Source organism: Condylura cristata, unplaced genomic scaffold (assembly GCF_000260355.1).
Source record: "Condylura cristata isolate star-nosed mole 26May11 unplaced genomic scaffold, ConCri1.0 scaffold00020, whole genome shotgun sequence".
NCBI classification, from domain to species: domain Eukaryota; kingdom Metazoa; phylum Chordata; class Mammalia; order Eulipotyphla; family Talpidae; genus Condylura; species Condylura cristata.
The window spans coordinates 23,518,174-23,538,410 of NW_004567121.1; the positions used below are offsets into that span (position 1 = coordinate 23,518,174).

The 20,237-nt window shown below is 36.7% G+C and overlaps 1 protein-coding gene across 4 annotated transcripts in view; it reads right to left on the reverse strand.

The window, feature by feature from the left end:
* Positions 1-285: 285 nt before the first annotated feature.
* The window catches only part of YIPF4 (Yip1 domain family, member 4), a 34,486-nt gene continuing 14,534 nt past the window's right edge, over positions 286-20,237 (reverse strand). Inside the window, exon 6 of one of the 4 annotated variants that reach the window (XM_012727551.1) lies at positions 286-639. In XM_012727551.1, coding sequence (XP_012583005.1) covers positions 616-639 — 24 coding nt within the window. In that variant the 3' untranslated portion in view covers positions 286-615. Of the gene's footprint in view, positions 640-7,903; positions 8,103-9,050; positions 9,647-17,138; positions 18,234-20,237 lie in introns of those variants that run through there. The other 3 variants (XM_012727552.1, XM_012727549.1, XM_004686309.2) reach the window with 3 other exon arrangements.

The window sequence follows — 20,237 nt, forward strand, 5'->3', positions numbered from 1 at the left end:
CACGTTACACCCCTGGGCTGGGCCTCTGCTTTCAGAGAGCTGCCTTTGGAGCCTTTACCTAAAAGAATATACTTTGTTTAAAATGTGTCGTAAAATAAATTTTAGTGTTTTCCAACCCAAATGTGAAGGAAACACAAAGCAGAATATGAATTATAGCAAATGAGCAAATCTACTACTAAAAACACAGGCACATCAAAAGAAGTGGAACCTCTAAAAGAACTAACCTAAGTAACTTTGGAAAACAGCATGTTGACCGTATATTATAAAAATTTTTAAGAAAAGGAGAGTACTAAGTACTGTGCTTCAGTGAGTAAGCTTATTTCTTGGAGACAGATGGGTTAGTAATTCTGAAACTGCTTTACATACTGACATCACCCAACCTGTCTTACCACTACTGGGAAATCACTTGGAACTTTCTTGCTAAAAATGCATAACCTCAATCTAGTCATGAGAAAAAAAATCAGACAGCTACAAAACAAGGGGCATTCTACAAAGGAGTTGTAATTTTCCGAAGTTGCAGTAGTCATCAAAACTTTTGAGGGCATGAAGAGAAAGAAACATTGAAGAGCTGTCTCAGAATGGAGAAGACTTCAGGAGACATGACAACTGAATCTGTCATGTGGGATCTGGGGTTGCATGCTGGAACAGAAAAGGGACATTAATGGAAAATCTGATGAAATTCAAGTAATGCTGTCATTTAGTTAATAGTACTGTATTGGTGTTAACTTCCTGGGTTTGATAAATGTGCTATGCTTATGCAAGATGTTAACATAGGGGGAATGGGACAGGCATTCAGAAATATTATTTTTGCAATTTTAGGATAGGTCTAAAATTACACACACACACACACTGATTTTTTTAAAAAAGATTGAGTTATGCATACAAGAACTGGGTTACAGGTCAGAGGTGTAGGGTGTGAGAGGATTCACCAGACAGAGGAAAGAGCAGAATAAACAGACTAGTCACTGAAGTACACTGCTGAGGGGAGCAGCAGGAGGGACAGGAGAGGTCTGCCATATGGGTCACCTCCCTGGCCTGAGATCGAACTGGAGCTGAAGTAACTGCAGCTAGCTTTGCAGTGCTGCACTTTAACCTGTTATACCACCAGGGAGGAACCTTATTTATTTATTTATTTATTTATTTACTTTAAAGATTATTTATTTGTGCACACAGAACTGGGGTACAGGCCAGAGGCTCAGGGGCGGTGAGAAGCTTCACCAGAGACAGAGTGGGGAGCAGAACAGGCAGATCTACGAAGTACACTGCTGAGGGGAGCAGCAGGCGGGCCAGGAGAGGTCTGCCACGCCATGTGGTCACCTCCGGGGCAGGCGGGAATCGAACTCATGCGGAAGCGGCTTTAGATTCTCAGTGCAGTGCTTTAACCCGCTGCGCCACCAGGGAGGGCCCTATTTTTAAAAAATTTATTTTATTCTTTTTAAAAGAAGATAAATATATTCATTCATTCACTCATTCATTCATTTATGCATACAAAAGCTGACGTGTAGGTCAGAGGTGTTGAGGGTGGATGAGAGGATTCACCAAAGACAGTGGGGATCAGAACAGGTAGCGGGTAAGATAGCAGACGTGGGCTAGCTCTCAAGCTAGGATCAAACTCATGCTGCAGTGGCTGCCAATAGCTTCTTAGTGCTGAAACAACCCCTGTGCCACTAGGGAGGCCCCCTCTCTGATTTTATACTTTATTTTTTCAAAAACCAATCCTGGCTTCCCTGGTTGAACAGGGGTTAAGTCTCAGTGCTATGAGCTATCTGCAGCCACGGCAGCAGGAGTTTGCTCCGTGGCCAGGGAGGTGACCCCACGGCAGAGCAGACCTCCCCTGTTTCTCCCGCTTCTCCCCTCAGCAATATTTCAGTACATCTGCCTGTTCTACTTCCCACTCTATCTCTGGTGAATCCTCTCAGCCTTTGCACTTCCGGCCTGCACCCCAGCTCTTGTATGCATAAGTAAATAAATCTTTAAAAAAAATCCTTTTATCACTTGTTCCATTTCCTTTCCCCCTACTTTGCTCTTGTTTCCCTGGCTTTACCTCCTCTCCCACTAACAGTTAATCACTGTTGTTAGTTACTGATGTAATATTCTAGAAATTTTAAACACTCATAATCAAATTGAGTATATATTGTCTCTTTATTATTATATAATCAGAAGTATATTATACATAGTTATCTGAATTTGCTTCTTTTCCTTGTTGTTTCTAGGAAATCTTGCCATGGCAGTTTATGAAAAGTTTCCTTGTTTTTGGTAGAAACAACAGTATTCTATTGATGATGTGTACTGTAATATTTTTAACTAGAATGTGTCCCTGGCTATTTATGGTGAATCTAATGGAACTGCTGGGTGAAGTGCATGGGTATTCTTTCTTTTTTTATTTGAGAGACATTACTCAACTTTACTTAAATTTTAAAGGGTATGGAATCCCAGCAAATTGGAGGTTTAAGCAAACAAGTGAAACTGCTTTTCCTTATGAAAGTCCTAAAGGATCCACCAAGGGTTAACCCAAATCTAAGTAGCCTTCCTCTGCTGAACCATTTTAGTGCCTCTGCATCTTCCTCATCATTTCTAGACATGATCTCTTTTTAAATAATGAAGATTCCAGCAACACTACTTCTAGGAATATCCTATGGATATGCCTGAACATTTGTAAAATGATATATATGCTAGATTATTCTTAAAGCATTATTTGTAATAGTAAAAAAAGGAGAAATCAATAGAGGAGTAATTAGCTATGGTAAAAATCATGCAACAGGGGCCTCCCTGGTGGCACAAAGGGTTAAGTCACAGCACTAGGAAGCTATCTGCAGCCCTGAAAGAGAGCTAGATGCCTGGCCAGTGAGCTGACCCACATAGTGCAGCAGACTTCTCTTGTCTCATTCCCTGCTCCCCTAAGTATTGTAGTGTAGTGTATTTCAGTAGATTTGCCTGTTCTGTTCCCCCACTTTCTCTCTAGTGAATTCTTTCACCCCTGCACCTCTGGTCTACATCTCTGCTCTTGTATGCATAAATAAATAATATAAATATTTTTTTAATCATGCAATAAAATGATAAGCATCTATAAATTAGAGAAGTTCTTGTTGTGGTGATATGGAATAATCTCAAATATCTATGGGGAACTGAAAAAATACAGTGCAGAAAAACACAAAGACCATCACTTGCAAAAAGAGAGAACATGATACCACACATGCTTGTAAGTGCATAAAATATCTCTGGATGGATGCACTTTAAAAAAAGATGATGGTTTGCATCTAAAGATAATAACTGAATAACAGAGAGACAGTTACTGTTAAGCCTTTTAAAATTTTCAAAAAATTTGAACCATATGAATACATTACCTATTATCTACAGAATAAAACTGTTACTGTTTTCTGAAATGAGAAAAGATTGACCAATAAGGTACTAACTGTTCAAAACAAATCAAAGGCAAGGGATTGTAAACAAAACGTCATGTCATGAATCAAGCTCCCTCCAGCATATCTGTCTGGTGCTGACATCTTCAGTCCTGCCAGTTCTGCTCAATGTATTTCCTTAAATTTTAAAATTAGTGTGTCATTTTCAGTGAATCCCATGGACTGGCTTATTCAGCCTACATTCTACAGGAGAGGCCAAGCCACTAAAATCTGCAGTTCTAACTCCTTCGCAGATACAGCTCGGAATGTGAATTGGTTTCCAATGACTTATCACATTCAAGTGAGATCTAGAAGGCAGAAGAGAGGTGGAAACTATTTTTCCTATTCCTCTTGCTTATTTTTCTGCTGTAGGTGAGGTTATGGAAATGCAAAGTATTTTTTTGTTTTGTTTTGACAGCAGCACCTTAGTGTTCTTTCTTCAACTTCTTAGGGTTGGGGTACAGTTGCTACGTGGCAACAGATGCTCAGTTGGCTTTCTGTTGAGCTTGGTCATTCCATGCATTGGCCTCAGAAGGTAGCCCCCTCACTGTTCTGTATTGTTCTAGGATACATTCCTGAAGTCTCAACCTAGAACCTGCTCCTTCCACCTTCTCAAAGATTTTCAGAGCCCATAAATCTATATAGTAAAATCCTTCATAATTAAAGCACACTCTAACTTCTGTTTCCTGCACCAAAATCTGACGGGCACAGTAAGTAAGATTTAAGAGAATAACTACTTATCTTGAAACATCCTGTTTGACCCTTTAACCAAGATTGTGTTAATTACCCCACCCTCATCCTCCGGGGTCCTGGCCTGCCCTTCACTCTAAGTCCAACCCTGATTAGACACGCATAACCCTAAGTCTATAGCCCTCTGGGTTAGGAGGAGCCCTCATCTCCTTCTATACAGGTTTTTCAGATCTGGCATAACCTCTATCTGGAGAGCTTGTTTTCTATGCTTGTGACACAGTTGATGAAGAACTGGATTTTTGCCTAATAACTTGGCAGTTGAGTTATTCCTGCACAGATAATTAAAACATTATCTGTATCTCTGATTCTTGCAAGTACCCCAGACTGAAGGCCAACTCAGAGAGTGAAACTCACTAGCACAGTTGTACATGTGTCTAAAATACAAGAACAGCCATGATCCTAAGAAGCAATATGGAGATGAGGAATAGAAAAGGAATGGCCATGGGACTGGCAATTCATTACAAGTTCTCTGGGCAGCGAATTCTTAAATATTAATTTGATTTCTTAAAATAGTTAATGCAAATAGAAGCACTAAGCTTGATTAAAAATAGATATATTAGGTTTTTGTCCTCAGCATATCAACTGTAGAAAGAAGTGCTACTTTAATATTTTAAAATATAGCACACAATTAAAAAGTAAATCAGAACAAATAAGTTTATTAAGTTTTTAGGGAATATTACTATTTTTACATTTTCTGTAACCACTGCAGTTCTCTAAATATTATCACTTGTTTTTCACTTTAGAAATTTCTAGACACACGAGATAGCCATGAACCTTCCACTTTACACATGATTTTCAAACCAATCAGATTACCTGCAGTTTCCCCAGGCAGAGAAAAGTTTTGTGGATAATTCCTTTCCTAGAGAAATGAAAGAGGTGGCACAGAAGAATTCTCTGCAGTTCATATCCGCTCCATTTTAATAGGAGCCAAAGATGCACCTTCAAATTTGCACTACCAGAAAAGTGGTGCAGTGTTAAACATTTCCTGCTATCCCACTTTTCGTAAACACAAAATAAGCAAAGGGGAGAGATTTAGTCTCCTCTCTGTTAGGACGAGTCTTTGTGGCCTTAACTGCTTCAGAAATTTGCTCTAGAAGGACTGAAATCTTTATCATACTTTTGAATGACATTACCTAATAAGTGTCTTTATTACATTTAAATTCATTTCATTATACTAGAAACCACACACATATTGGTTCTCTTTCCTATTCAGTCTCTAATGAATATTACCTTTTCTCCATTTTCCTGTAAACTAGTTTATCTCTATCTATAATAACTTTATAATCAAGGTTCTTTACATGTGATAGTTGAGAGAAGGGTAGATTACTTACTATGCAGGTAGTCCATGTTGTCATACACTTATGAGTAGAGAAAACATAAAAACACTCATAGAAAAAGAGAAGCTCAAAGTTTTAATTGATTAATTAAACAAATGGTACATATTAGGTACCAGGCACAGGGCTAGTTGTTAATATTCTACTTTCAAGACAGAACTAGAAGCATTATCCCAGCCCTAGCAGCATTTTCACTCCTTGGCATTTCAGAAAACTTGTTCATTTAGTCCATGGTTTCTCAATGTTGGCACTACTGACATTTTGGACCAGATATTCTTTGCAGTGGGGGTTATCCTGTGCACTGTTCAATACTTCACAGCATCTGGCTTCTCCCATTAGATGCCAGTAAAAATACCCTCTCATCTTCCCCCAATCCCAGTAGTGACAACACAAAAAAGTCTTGAAACATTGAAAAAACATTCTCAGGGGTCAAAATTGTTCCTGGTTAAGAATCACTGAGTATGGCAGCATTTTTTAGGAACTAAAATTTATTTAATAGTAAAGATCTGACATACTGTGCCAACCTTGCCTATGTTTGAGACACTCTAGCACATTTGAACGTAAGAAATATACACCATAATGGACTCTGATTCTTAGATAAATGGGATCTTTACCACTGCAGCTGAGTGACATTTTCAAGTAACTTATGAATAACAGAACAAGTAAGATTTGATATTTTTAGCTTAGGGAGGTCTATCTTAAACCATACATGGCTGATAAAAATGTAAAATCTAAGCTCCTGGAATTTCTTTTCAGTTAACCAGATGGTATGCTTATTTATGGTCTGCCTCCAAAGTCTTCCCATTCTTTTCAAGTAAAAACATTATCTCTTTATATTTCACTTTTTCTTTCTTTTAGATGTTGCATTTAGATTCTTTCAAAGTGAAAAAAAAATTCAAACTACATTAGATGCTAAAGTAAATGCTCACAAATGCTGGGAGTTGTGATCACCTAAAGAAACACCTGCATGTTCTTTCACAACCTCACCAAGGCTTTTACTCTCCCCTTCTAGAGACAGCACACATGCAGCTCTTAGTACGTGGCAGCCACTCTTCAAAGCTCTTTTACACTTACATTTAAAAGAATATAACCTTCTTGAGGTGTAATTGATAAACCACACATACTTAAACGATTTGATGAGTTTGTCTATATGCAACCACAAAACTATTGCCATAATCAAAGTAATGAACATATATCAAAAAATACTTTGACTTCATTTCAGACAGAAAGGTTTTGAGCACAAAGAACTCTTGGATACCTTTCACCCAGATTTACCAATTGTTAATATTTTACTACATTAACTTCTACCACCCCACCCTAGCCATGTGTGTCTATAATGTGTTTTTTTTCCTTGGGTAATTTAAATAAAGGGAAGTAAAGCAATTTCCATTTAAAAATCCCATTAGTAATTTTCTCCTAAAATCAAGGGCATTGTCATTGATGTAATTCTATTACCAGTGTATAGACATCTTACTGTCCTAAAACTGTCCTTTACATTAGAAGAGAACCCAAGACTATGTGTTGCATTTAGGACAATTTTTCTTTTAGAATGACATTGACATCTTGAAGAGCATAGGCCAGTTAAACTGTGGACTGTCCCTGCTTGGGTGATAGTACCTCATGATTAGCTGGGACAAAGGCTATGCAGTTTGGTGACAGTCCACAGAGTGATGTCGGGCTCCTGTCAGGGTTTCAGAAGACATATGCCAGTGGCTTGTTCATTAGTGATGTTACTCTTGGCACTGGTTAAGGTGGTGTTCTCCACTGTCAGGTCATCAACTTACCCTTTGTATTTAATAGGTGTCTGGGCCTCCTTGGTGATGCAAGGGGTTAAAGCCCAGCACTATGAAATTAACTGCAGCTACTGCAGCACCAGTTCCATTCCCCACTGCTCCACTCAGTGGTGTATCTCAGTCTGCCTGTTCTGCTTCCCACTCTGTCTCTGGTGAATCTTCTCACTCCCCCAAACCTCTGACCTGTACCCCAGTTCTTGAGTGCATAAATAACTAAATCTTAAAAATATATAATAGTTGTCTTGGGGAGAGATACTTTGAGAGCACCTCAATTTTCTATTATTTTTTCAGACATTCACTCACTTTTGTGGAGCTGTTCTTTACTCAGTGGGTTATATTCTTTTCTTTTATGTTTTATTTTGGTGGCCCACTAGCTACAGATTTGGTTAATGAGAGGTCCTACAAACAGGTTCATATCAAGTTCATTTTGTGCTTTCCCTGCTCTTTAAATTAATCATGTCTTCATGGACTCTCGGTTCTTCTTTTTTTTTTAGAAGATTTATTTACTTTATACATACAGAAATGGAGTGCAAACCAGAGATGCAGGGGCGGTGAGAGGAATCAGAGACAGAGTGGGGAACAGAACAGGCCAACTAATGAAGTACACTGCTGAGGGGAGCAGCTGGTGGGTCAGGAGAGGTCTGCCACGCCATGTGGAACCACTCCGGAGCCAGGGATCGAACTTGTATTGAATTGGTTGCACTAGCTTGCTTGTGCTGAGTCCTTACCCACTTTGCCACCAGGGAGGGCTGGAGTATCAGTTCTTTCTAACGGAGATTAGGATTAGAAGCCAAGACCTGGATGCTATATGCTCATGACAGTGGGCTCTGAAAGAGACAGAAATAGGAAACAGGTGTGCTTATAGACACTTACACCTACATATATGTGTGTATAAACATATGCATACATGCAAATATGTAAGAAACAATTACAGTTCTATGGTGATTTTTATTTTTCTCTATTTACAATCTAGGACACTGAGCAAAAAGTTAAATTACTTGCCAATGTCTCCCACTAGAATGGGAAGGCTGAAATTGGAACATGGCATTCCAACCTCAGGCCTACCCTCTTAGCATAAATATTTAAAGGTAAAAATATTTCCAGGGTTGATCTAAAATTCTTACTGAAATCTTTGGCTTTAATGGCAATCCTACCTGGGGAAGAGGGAAATGAGGAGTACTGCTGTCTTGGGAATCAAATTTAAGAAAGTTGACAGAGCTGCTTCTTCCCCAAGAGGCAAAACTTTTGCAAATGCACCAAACTTGAACTAGAACTCTGGCTGTCTCTTCTCTAAGGCGGTCTAATCCTTCAAGGATTTTCAGGTCCTCACTGAAACAGGCTTCTAATGAATCTGCCTAGTAACCCAGTGAGTGTGGTCAGACTTTATGAGTCTATACTGAAGCTCCATCTCCTGGTGCTTATTTATATTTCAAAGTACTCAGCAAAACAACATATCTGGCATATTATTGAAGTGGAAGATGAAGAGAAACACGTATTTTTAAATAAAGTCAAAGAAAATTTATTACTTAAAAATAATTAATGCATCATGGGCCTTCCCGGTGGCCTAGGGGTTAAGACAGTTTCAGTGCTATCACCACTGTGGCCTGACTTCTTTCTTCTGCCAGGAAGCTGACCCCTATGGAGCAGCAGACCTCTCCGGTCCTGCTGCTTCTCCCCTTGGTGGTGTATTTCAGTCAATCTGTATGTTCCTCTAACTCCCCACACCTCTGGCCTGTACACCAGTTCTTATATGCAAAAATAAATTAATCTTTAAAATGAAAAAGAAATGAGAACAGTTGAGCTTTCAGGTAATTATTTTCTCTGATAAGTTGTTCATAATGTTGACACACACAGAAAGTCTTGCATCCCTTGTGCTTAAAAAATGATGTAACTGCATTTCATAGTTTTCTGAAAATCAATGAGAAGTAAAAAAATAAGAATGCATAAAAGTTACTAACTTAAAATGTCTATGACTTAAGACTATACACAGGAAAATAAAAGAAAGTGCATTAGGGTTCTCCGGAGAAACAGAACCAATAGGATGGAGAGATGCGTGCGCGTTTATGCAATTTATTATAAGGCATCAGCTCACATGATCATAAAGGCAGTAAGTTCCAAGATCTGCAAGGTGAGTTGGCAAGCTGGAGATCCAGCAGTGGTATAATTCCAGTCCAAAGGGCAGCGGGTTTGGGAGTCAGCAGGTGTTGCTTTCAGTTTGAATCCAAAACCAGGAGAATACATGTGTCCCAGCAGGAAGGCCGTCAACCAGGAGGAACTTGCTCTTAATGCTGGGGTGTTGGTAGCTTTTTTTCTATGCAGAACTTCAACTAATTGGGTGAGGTTCACCCAGTTTGAGGAGAGTGATATGGACCTTAATAAGTAAAAAACACTGTTCTTTTAAACACCTAAACAGAGAATGGACAACCTTTGCTAAATATTTTTTAAAGTATCTTCAGAGTCTAAAATTTTGCTGACTTTAAAATTTCTAATGAAGAAAAATATGCTAGGCTTGATATGACTTCCTAATTACTTTTCTAGTTCTAGCAATATAGACTGTCTTTGAAGCCAAACTATAATTCCAATTATTATCACAATTCTGAACTCAAGAGTATTAATTTTCCTAGAAAATTTACCTTAATTTGTGATAAAAATTAATGAAATAACAGTTTTCTATTAGTGTTTTTACAACTGAAATCATAAATCAATATTGTAAAACTTAGTCTGTTACTAAGTTTTATTAAATTTTTCATGCTTGCAAATCCTTGATTATACTTAACACTAGTAATACCGTGAACATGGTGTTAACCATTTGAGTAGTCTTTTATAAATTTTTTTTTAAACAATTGAAACTTTCAAGTGAAGTTTTTGGAATTCATTACTTCAGATTTTTCATTATTGAAATGATTTATGATATCCTTTGATTTCTCATTGATGTCTGCAGATCTGTTTGAACTAGGAACTTTAACTGATTGTGACTATTTCTTGGGTTTAATATGAGGTTAGCACTTTAAACTTGATCACTATTTGCACTTAACATTAACATCATTTGCAATTAAGGCATGTTTTCATTTCAGAAATGAATAAGCATTTTTTAAATTATATATTAATTCAAGAGACATTTCAGCATGTTTCAAGAACTGTTCTAATCTATTCATGTTCTCTCAGTTTTAGATGATGAACATTTATGACATTTAAAAGGAATGTTAGAAGCTTCTGGACACTTGGCTGACACTTCTGGGTGTTTTTCTTCTTTTTACTTGTGTTAAATACAAATAACATAAAAATTACCATTTTAGCCATTTTTAAGTATACTTTAGCTGCACTGAGCACATTTACCTCACTGTGCAGCTGTCACCATGATCATTCTGTAATTTTGTTTTTACTAAGGTAATATTCACTTGTTACAATACTGTGTATTTCAGGTGTGCAGCGTTATGAGTAACATCTGTACATACTACAGGATGTTAACTACCAACAGTATACCCTTTACTGACACGTCCTTCTGGATGTTTTTTCCTATTCAATTACAACCTTAATTCAAATATAACATCCTTACATAATGGCAATTATGTTACAAGTATACAGCTTGATAAATCTTCACAAATTGAGTATGTCTATATATTTAGCACCCACACAGAAACAGGCATCCTAGAAGTCTGATCCTGTACCCTCTTACTTTCTTTTCACTCGAGAGGAACCTGAAAAACATCCTGTTTTTGTACTTTACACAGAGTTATAAAGTTTGTATTCTGTATTTTGTGTCTGGCTTCTTTTGCCAATCTCACCTGTAGTTACAGATATTCCAATCTTATATTGTGTGATGACCCTACAATTTCTCTATGTGAATTGTAGCCAGTATGGGATAGTTAAGTGTTGCTGCAATGCACACTTTCTGTTCTTATCAATGCAGCAGCTTTTAGTCACATGGGGATCTTTACATCTCAAAGACATTAAATTGAAAATCAGCTGTATTCACATTTTAAGTTCTCAACAGCCATGTGACTAGCAGCTAGTATATGGCCATCACAGAATATATTCTCCCATTACTATATACTAACTTATACAAATATATTAGTATACTAATACATAGATTACATTAATACTTCTGTTAGTGCTGTAAATTTCATTGCAGTGTTAAAAATAAACAGAACTTCTGGGTTACAAGGTATTCCTACCTTCTGCACAGAGCCGAAAGTGTGTTTTGGGATGTTCATTATTAATATTTATTATAAATTCTTCAATTTTAACATTAACAGACTATACTTGGCCCTCCTGAAGGTGCAACAGCTTAGGACGCAGCACTGCAAGCTGGCTGTAGCTGCTTCAGTGCAAGTTTGATCCCCAGGCTCGGAGGTGAACCATATGGGGCGGCAGACTTCTCCTGACCTGCCCACTGCTCCCCTCAGCAGAGTACTTTGTCAATCTGCCTGTTCTGCTCCCCACTCTGTCTCTGGTGAAGCCTCTCATCAGCCCTGCACATCTGGCCTGTACCCCAGTTCTATATGCAAAAGTAAATCTTTAAAAAAAAATATATACTTACTTTCCACCTAAGAATTAAAATGAAAGTAAAATTAAATAAAAACGAAACTCTTTTAAGCCCTCCCTGGTGGTGCTAAGGGTTAAAGCACAGCACTATAAAGTTAGCCAGTCACTGCAACACCAGTTCAATCCCCGGCCAGGGAGGTAACCCACATAGTGTGGCTGATCTCCCTGACCTACTTGCAGCTCTCCTCAGCAGTGTACTTTATTGATCTACCTGTTCTGCTCCCCACCTGTCTCCGGTGAATCCTCTCACCCTTCACACCTCTGGCCTGTACCCCAGTTCTCTATGTATAAATAAATCCTTTAAAAAAAAGATGAAAACTCTTTAGAAACAACAGCAATGGTTAAAACACAATGATGTTTCATTGGTAATGCACAATGCAGCGCACTACTGACCACAACAAAGGCCAAGGTAGCAGATGTATGCCCCTGGGAAGTCATTAATAAAAAAGGTCCACTGTCAACTGCTGTCACGATAGAACTAAGTCTATATGAGAATTTACATAACTTACTAATTTTAGTGCTATTGCAGTACAACAGTGCTATTCCACCACTGGTACAGATGCATTTCAGTATCTAAACAATTGAGACAGCCATGCTGGCATCTATCAGTTAAAAACTTTTAAAGTGTTGGCTGTTTTGGGGCCAATGTTGTTGTTTAAACTTCATTCAATCACAAATGAATTTGTGCATCTTTGTATTTCTCCCCTCTTAATTTGCTCATTTTTAGATTTGTTTTTAAAGATTTATTTATGCATACAGAACTGGGGTACAGGCCAGAGGGGCAGGGGCGGTGAGGGGATTCACCAGAGACAGAGTGGGGAGCAGAACTGGCAGATCAGTGAGGCACACTGCTGAGGGGAACAGCTGGTGGGTCAGGAGAGGTCTGCCTCACCACGTGGGTCACCTCTGGGGAGAATTCATGCTGAAGTGGATTTAGCTTTTTAGTGCTGCATTTACTGACTATGCCACCAAGGAGGGCCTGATTTGCTCATTTTTATCTCTTATCCATATCCATTTATAATTAACATCAATATTCTTTCAGTATTATACAGTAGATGATTGCCCATACCTAATCTTTAACCATCTTAAATGTTAACTTTCAAATGTTTTTCTATTAAGGCAATTAGTTCTTTGTCTACATTCTTACAAACATTTCCCCCCAATTTGAGGTTTACTTTTCCCAACAAAATTAATTTTGTTGACATACAGGTTTCTTAATCGCTTCCTTTTATGGCTTTTGTGTTTTATGTCTTGCTTTGAAAGCCTTATCTTCTCAAATATGTATAAAATGTTTATTATGACCTAACAAGTGAGATACTGATCCAACTTTTTTTCATACTCTCCAAATGCTTGTTTAAAACACCAACTCACTTGTTTTCATCAGTCCAAGTAAGGCAGATATTGTAATTTGTTTTATAAATGAAAAGATGGCTATGGCATAGTATATAACACAAAGTAAGATGCAAAATGGAAATTTAACTGTTAAGTGGGTAACCTATTTAAAAACAATTTAAAAAATGATTAATGTTGCAAAATTACATACATATAAACAAGTACATAAAACATAAAGCTTAATTATTAAAAAGTAAATACCCATGAAAAAAATGTTCCTTGTGACTCCAAATAAAACCCTGCCCCCTTCCAGCTTATCCCTACGATTTCAATTTAAGCATTATTGCCTCAGGGAAGGCTTATTCTCATCTAATTCCTCCACTTACTAAATTTATTAACACAGTATGCATTTTTGGGGTTGCAACTGTCTTATGGTTTGTAATTAACTGGCAATAGCTCCCAAAAATTCTGGTTCAAAGTTAGGGTGAGCGTGTGCAGGATGTAGTAATACTGAATATCTGAATCCAGCACAGTACCTGATGCACAGAAGAAAGTCAATGAACACTTAAAAGTATCTATTACCTTTTCTCATTCAGGGTATCCAATTACATGCCGTTTTTTTCTGTTTCATTCTTGGGACCATGTTTCCTTTGAAAGTAAATTTGTACTAAGCAAAAAAGATTTTTCTAAGTTTCATTTGGCAAAGAAGATTAAATATGAAGAACTTAGCACCTAGGGCCATCACTATGAACAAGAGTATTTTTATTGTTTTCTGTGAAGGGGATACAATTCTCATAGAGAGGAATTCTGTAGAAGGATCACAAAACATATGGGTTGTTCCATTATCAACTGGTGCTTACTAGTTAATAGTAAACAAAGTAATACTTTACACAGTAACCATTCAACAAAAGTGGGATCATTATAAAACTTAGCAAAAACAGAATTATTTATCAACAAGTGTTTACTATGTGAATAGCAACAATCCAATCCACTTTTCTCTTTTTCTCCTTACCACCAGATGACAAATTTCTCTCAACCATTCTGTGTAATTTCACTTGATCTTGTGTAAGTACTCTGTAAGTTTTATTTGCCTATCTGGTTTTTAATAAAAATCACTCAGTGCCAACTATTATAGAAAGCCAAGGCTTCAGGGCCCTCCCTGGTGGCAAAAGGGGTTAGAGTGCTGCACTGCAAAGCTACAAACTGTGGCCACTTCACTGCAAATTCAATACCCTCCCTCCCACCCCCCAGGAGATACACATGGCACAGCAGACCTCTCCTGACTTACCCACTGTTTCCCCTCAGCAGTATACTTTGTTGTTCTGCCTGTTCTGCTCTCCACTCTGTTTCTGTTGAATCCTCCAGCCACCGGTGTACCTCTAGCCTATACCCTATTTCTGTATGCGTAAATAAAACATTAAAAAAAAAATCAAAAAGGCTTCAATTCTAACCTAATTATATTACATGTGTTAACAAAAATATTTTAAGTAGGAGTGCTTACTTCTGAACATATTAACTTTATGTGCTCTAATTACAAGTTAGATTAAAAATAATTTATAGAATTATTTTTTCATGTTGATACCAAGCTCAAAAAAGTCTCAGTGACTGCATTATTGTATCAGTGAACTGTTCAGAGAGATGCTGGAAGAACTTTTTTCAAGCACTTACAAACTATAACTATCTTCAAAGTAAAAGCCTGTGGTTATCTTGCTAAATACTTGGAAAGCTGTACCACAGTAACCACCAATACAAAATGTAAAATAGGGACTTATTTTACAAATACTACCTTAATCATCCTGACTTTCCCTAAATTAACCTCCAAATTGTACCCTCTAAATGAAGCACCAAATTGTACCCCCAATATAATCAAAAGAATATCAAATGAGACACTTAACAATTTCACATTTCTACAGGGAAATTAAAAATGTAATATAAGGGTTCACTCAAACTATGAGAGTAAAAAAAAAACACTACCACCTTGTTATTTGACTATCAGAGTACAGAACTGCTGAGGGTGATTTTTAGTTCTATTAAGACCTAATTCAGGTCCCTCCCTGGTGGCCCTGTGGGTTAAAGCATAGCACTATGAAGCTGGCCATAGCCCTTTCAGCACCAGTTCAATCCCTGATCCCTGGTCAGGGAGCTGACACACACGGTGCAGCAAAACCTCTCCTGTCTCACCCACTGCTCCCCTCAGCAGTGTATTTCAGTAGATACACCTGTTCTGCTCCCCACTGTGTCTCTGGTGAATCCTCTCATACTCCCAGCACCTCTGGCCTGTACACCAGTTCTTGTATGCATAAATAAATAATCTTTAAAAAAAAATCAAGGACTCAAGAAATAAAAAAATTCAAAGAGAAGACACTGTATACTCAGCTTACCATTATTAACTTTAGCAGAAATGTATCTTGTACACATTTATTGATCAAATTTTCTAGCAGACAATCTACTTTGCACATCAGCACATGAAAATGCTGGCTGAACTTAATTATAAACTGTATTTATATCTGCCCTAAACCCAGCAATTTCCAGCATTAAATGTTATTTTAAAATCTCCTTTAGGACACAAATACTTCATATTACTTTACATCGTTAGAAATAAACATAATCTATATAAACAAATTTTTCATTTATGTCTTAAAGAAATGATAGCTTAAAAAGGTTGAACTTGGCCCTCCCTGGTGGCACAGTGGGTTAAAGCACAGCACTAAGAAGCTTAAGCCACTTCCGCAAGAGTTCAATCCCTGCCTGCCCTAGAGGTGATCACATGGCGTGGCAGACCTGGATCCGCCTGCTGCTTCCCTCATCAGTGTACTTCGTTGATCTGCCTGTTCTGCTCCCCACTCTGTCCCTGGTGAATTCTCTCACCCTCCGCATCTCTGGCCTGTATCCCAGTTCTGTGTGAATAAATAAATAAATCTAAAAAAAAATAAAAGAAAAAAAAAGTTGAACTATGTTTTGACTGAGTTTGTCCTCAAATGTCTTGTTTAGTAACACTCTACCCCTAGTACTAATCTCCAAGTTTGGGGAAGATTCCCAGATCAATACTATGAACATCACATATAATTATCCATAGTAATGAAGTACTGACCTGATGTATCACAAGTGTTCATTTTATAGCGGCTGCTTTTATAGTTATAAATGCTTTCTAACGGCTTCATATTACTTTAGGTTTTAGAAGTTTGATCACTCTGCTGTTTCTAATCTATCCTCCAAAAGCAGCATATATAATTTTCCACATTTTCCTGATTCATAAGTTGCTCCAGGGCCCTACCTGGTGGTACAATGAGTTCAAGACCAGCACTGGGAAGCTGGCCTTAGCCACTTCAGTGTGAGTTTGATCCCTAGCCAAGGAGGTGGCCCACATGGCAAAGTAGACCTTTCCTGACTTGCCTGCTGCTCTCTTCAGCAGTGTACTTCATCAGTCTGCCTGTTCTGCTCCCCACTTTGTCTCTGCTGAGTTCTCTCACCCACCCCCTTCACCTCTGGCCTGTGCCCCAGTTCTATATGCATAAATAACTAAGTCTTTAAAAATAAGTTACTCCATATTTCAGAAGTTTTAGGTTTTTCTTTCTTTTGTTGTAGAGAGAGAAAAAAAGAAAAAGAAAAAGGAACTTCCTTGATAACTTGCTAATTTGTAGATCTGTTTCAGAGTTGCTGGATATTTCCTGACGAATAAGGTAGTTAAAGGATACATACCAAAAGATGCCTGTGTTATCATACTGCAGAAAATAATTAACTTTTCCAGTTGAGATCAGAAAGGATAACAGAATAATTTGCTAACAACAGGCATTTGTTATTTTATAGACATAAATATTTTATCTACGTTACAAAGTAATATTTATTAAAGCTAAGTCTAGACTCTGAAATTATTTGCAACAAAAATTTCTTAACATTTCCCTTAGCAAATATTGCATATTTGTTAAAGTATCAAATAACTGTTATAATATCAAGGAGTTCAGGACAAGATGTTATAAAACAAAACACACAGCTGGGAAGCATTTTATTGTTTTTCTACTTCAGACAACATTGTTTAGGACCACAAGATTTTTAGAGGTCTCTTTTCCAGCAACTTTTGTGATTTAGGGAGTGCCATTTAGTAATATTTAATGTTGCTATAAACAGTATCATTTTTCTACATATTGACAATTCTAATGAATGCCATATCCATTTATACCTCTTGCTCCTTTGGCCAGAAAGATAAACAGAAAATTCAGATCATATGTTTAGACATTCAAATATAGTTTTTAAAAGCATACCCAAGCAAATAAAATTGATATCAGCAACTATTAAAATTAGTTTTAGTAGTTATTATTAAGATTAACAAGGACATACTGAAGCATGTATGAGATTTAAAAATTATATACAATTTAAAAAACAAATTTAAATTTATAAATAAAGATTAATGGCCAAATTAAAGTTTAAGGATTAGATTTAAAATATCTTATTTTTTAGGCTAGTCAGAAATATATCCTGTGAATAAGAATTACTTCATAAATATATATGTATAAATATAAATATATATCTACAGGATCTGCAATGCAGGAAAAAACCCATTAAAGAAAAAAATTGCACTTTTAGATTATTAGGATGTTTTGTCATATTTACCCTTCAAGTGAAATATATAACCACACCAGGTGCTTTTGGCACATGAATTTAGGTGAATATTGACACAATCTTAAAAACACAATGATTTTATATTTTATTCACTGGAATATGAAGAAGAATCAAACAGAATTTTGAATTCTGACCAAAAAAAAAAAAAAAATCCAGGTGACTGTAATTACTTAATTACATACAAAAAAAAATGTTTTATAAAGACTTTAAACCACTTTTACCTCTGAAACATGTAGTTTTACTAGCAACAGGTTTTTTTCCAGTCCCCTCGGCAAGAATCCCCGTCTACACACAAACACTGTCTTTCTATTCATAGGTCACTTAGATCAAACCCCAGTATATAAGGACAAAAAATAAATGTATAATAAAAAGATTGGATAAATCAGAAGAGGCTTTTTGGTCTTGAATTCTTCACCCACTAATAATGAAGCAGCACTGTACGCAGCCCAAAATACACCAAACAGCTTTAAAAAACAAACAAAAGAGACAAAAAATATTATATTAGCAAATCAATTAACATTTTGGGAACCACAGAATAAAAAGAATGGTCAGAGTAGTACTTTTAATACAAGATACCAATTGTGGTAAACAGTAAAAGTGACTAAGAACGACTTTTGCAAATGGCGTCTTTCATTCTCAAACTTGTCTATTCATAAGAATCACATGTTGAAGAGAGAATTGAGAATTATGGCATTGATTTTAAACCTCTAAGGGATGAGTCTAGTTATCTTTTTTTTACAAGTATTCCTGGTGATTTCAGATTAGGCAATTTTGTGTAAAACTATTACTGAGTCAAATTTCTGAAAGAAATGATTGTGTTGGATGAAAACTGACTTGTTGCAAAGCAGAATCTTTTCCTTCAAAAAAGTAAAAATACAGATTAAGTGAAATGTCACAAATATCTAGAAAATATCACAGCAATTTCCTAGGCACAGGTTAAATAAAAAAGGAAGAAAAAATTAATTTTGGTCAAGAGTTTAATTAAATAATTTAATTAATTGACACCTATTTGTAAATTATTTTCACTGAAAATTTATGTGGAATTTATTGATGTAATTACTGAAGGCATTTTGCAGAAGAAAATTAAAAACAAGAAGTTTCAAGGGTAGAAATCAAGGAAACTATGACAAAAACAGTCTTGTCATGGAGCAGTCTGTTTCTCAACCTCCCACTATGACCTTTTAGGACTAGATAACTCTTTGTTGTGGGAAACTGTCCTATGCACTGCAGAATGTTTGTAGTAACCTTGCCCTCTACCCATTATGTACTCATAACATTTCGCCTTCCTGAAACACTGAAATGTTTCCAGACATTACTAAACATCCTCAGGAGGCAAAAGCATCCTTATCTGAGAACCACTGGTACAGAGGTTAAAAAAAAATAAATATGAGCAGGCTGAAAATGTTTTTGAGATGGTCCCACTCTACTGTACTTTCAATACTAAAAAACAAAAGCCTACAAAGTATTTTAAATCTACAGAAAAGTAAAGGGAAATACATAAAACAAAAAATAATCAAATTGCATTTGCGTGTCATGATTAAATTTTGTTCCAAACAAATGGCTGAAGAATTGAGAGTTACAGACGTAATGTTTAAAAAAATTGACTGGAGCCCTCCCTGGTGTCACAATGGGTTGAGGCACAGCACTATGAAGCTCCCACATAGCTCTGGGGCTACAAGTTTGATCCCTGGCCAAGGGGGTGACCCACATGGCTAGCAGACCTCTCCTGATCCACCTACTGCTTCCTTGAGCAATGTACTTCAGTACATCTACATATTCTGCTCCCTACTCTGTTTGTGGTGAATTCTCTTAACTCCTGCACATCTGGCCTGTATCCCAGTTCTCTATGTATAAATAAACAAAATCCTAAAAAATATTTAGTGATTGTAGATTAAAAGCTATTCTAATGCTTTAATAACAGCTTTCAATGTTTGACAAATCTTAAACTGAAATAACACACAAATACAATAGCTCATTCAGTCTGAGAAGAAGATTAAGTGAATAGGAGAAAAATTTTGGCAAAGAAAAATCTGAAGTTTAAGAATAACTTTTTTCCTAAATTTTAAATGATAAAAGATTTTCCACTTCACAATATACTAATAAGCTGCATAAAGAATATTAAGAACAAGGTTTCAGCTGAACTCTTGGCTAAAACTCACGATAGGACATGGCTTTAGCAATTCTGCGAGTAGTTTGAGAAGAACACAAACAAGTCTTACCCTAAGTAAAACAATACACATGCAGTGATTGATCCTGATGACTAGTACATTAAAGCTAGGTAATTAAATGCCACCATGGGGCTAGCTCCTGCATGACTGGACTGTTAAAGTCAGTACTAATAATGCTAAGATTTTATGATTAGATTTTAGGAAAAGACTTTCTTAAGTTTTCTATAATATAATTACCACCGAATGCCTACTCTATGCCAAGCACTGTCCTAGGCATCATATATATATATATATATATAT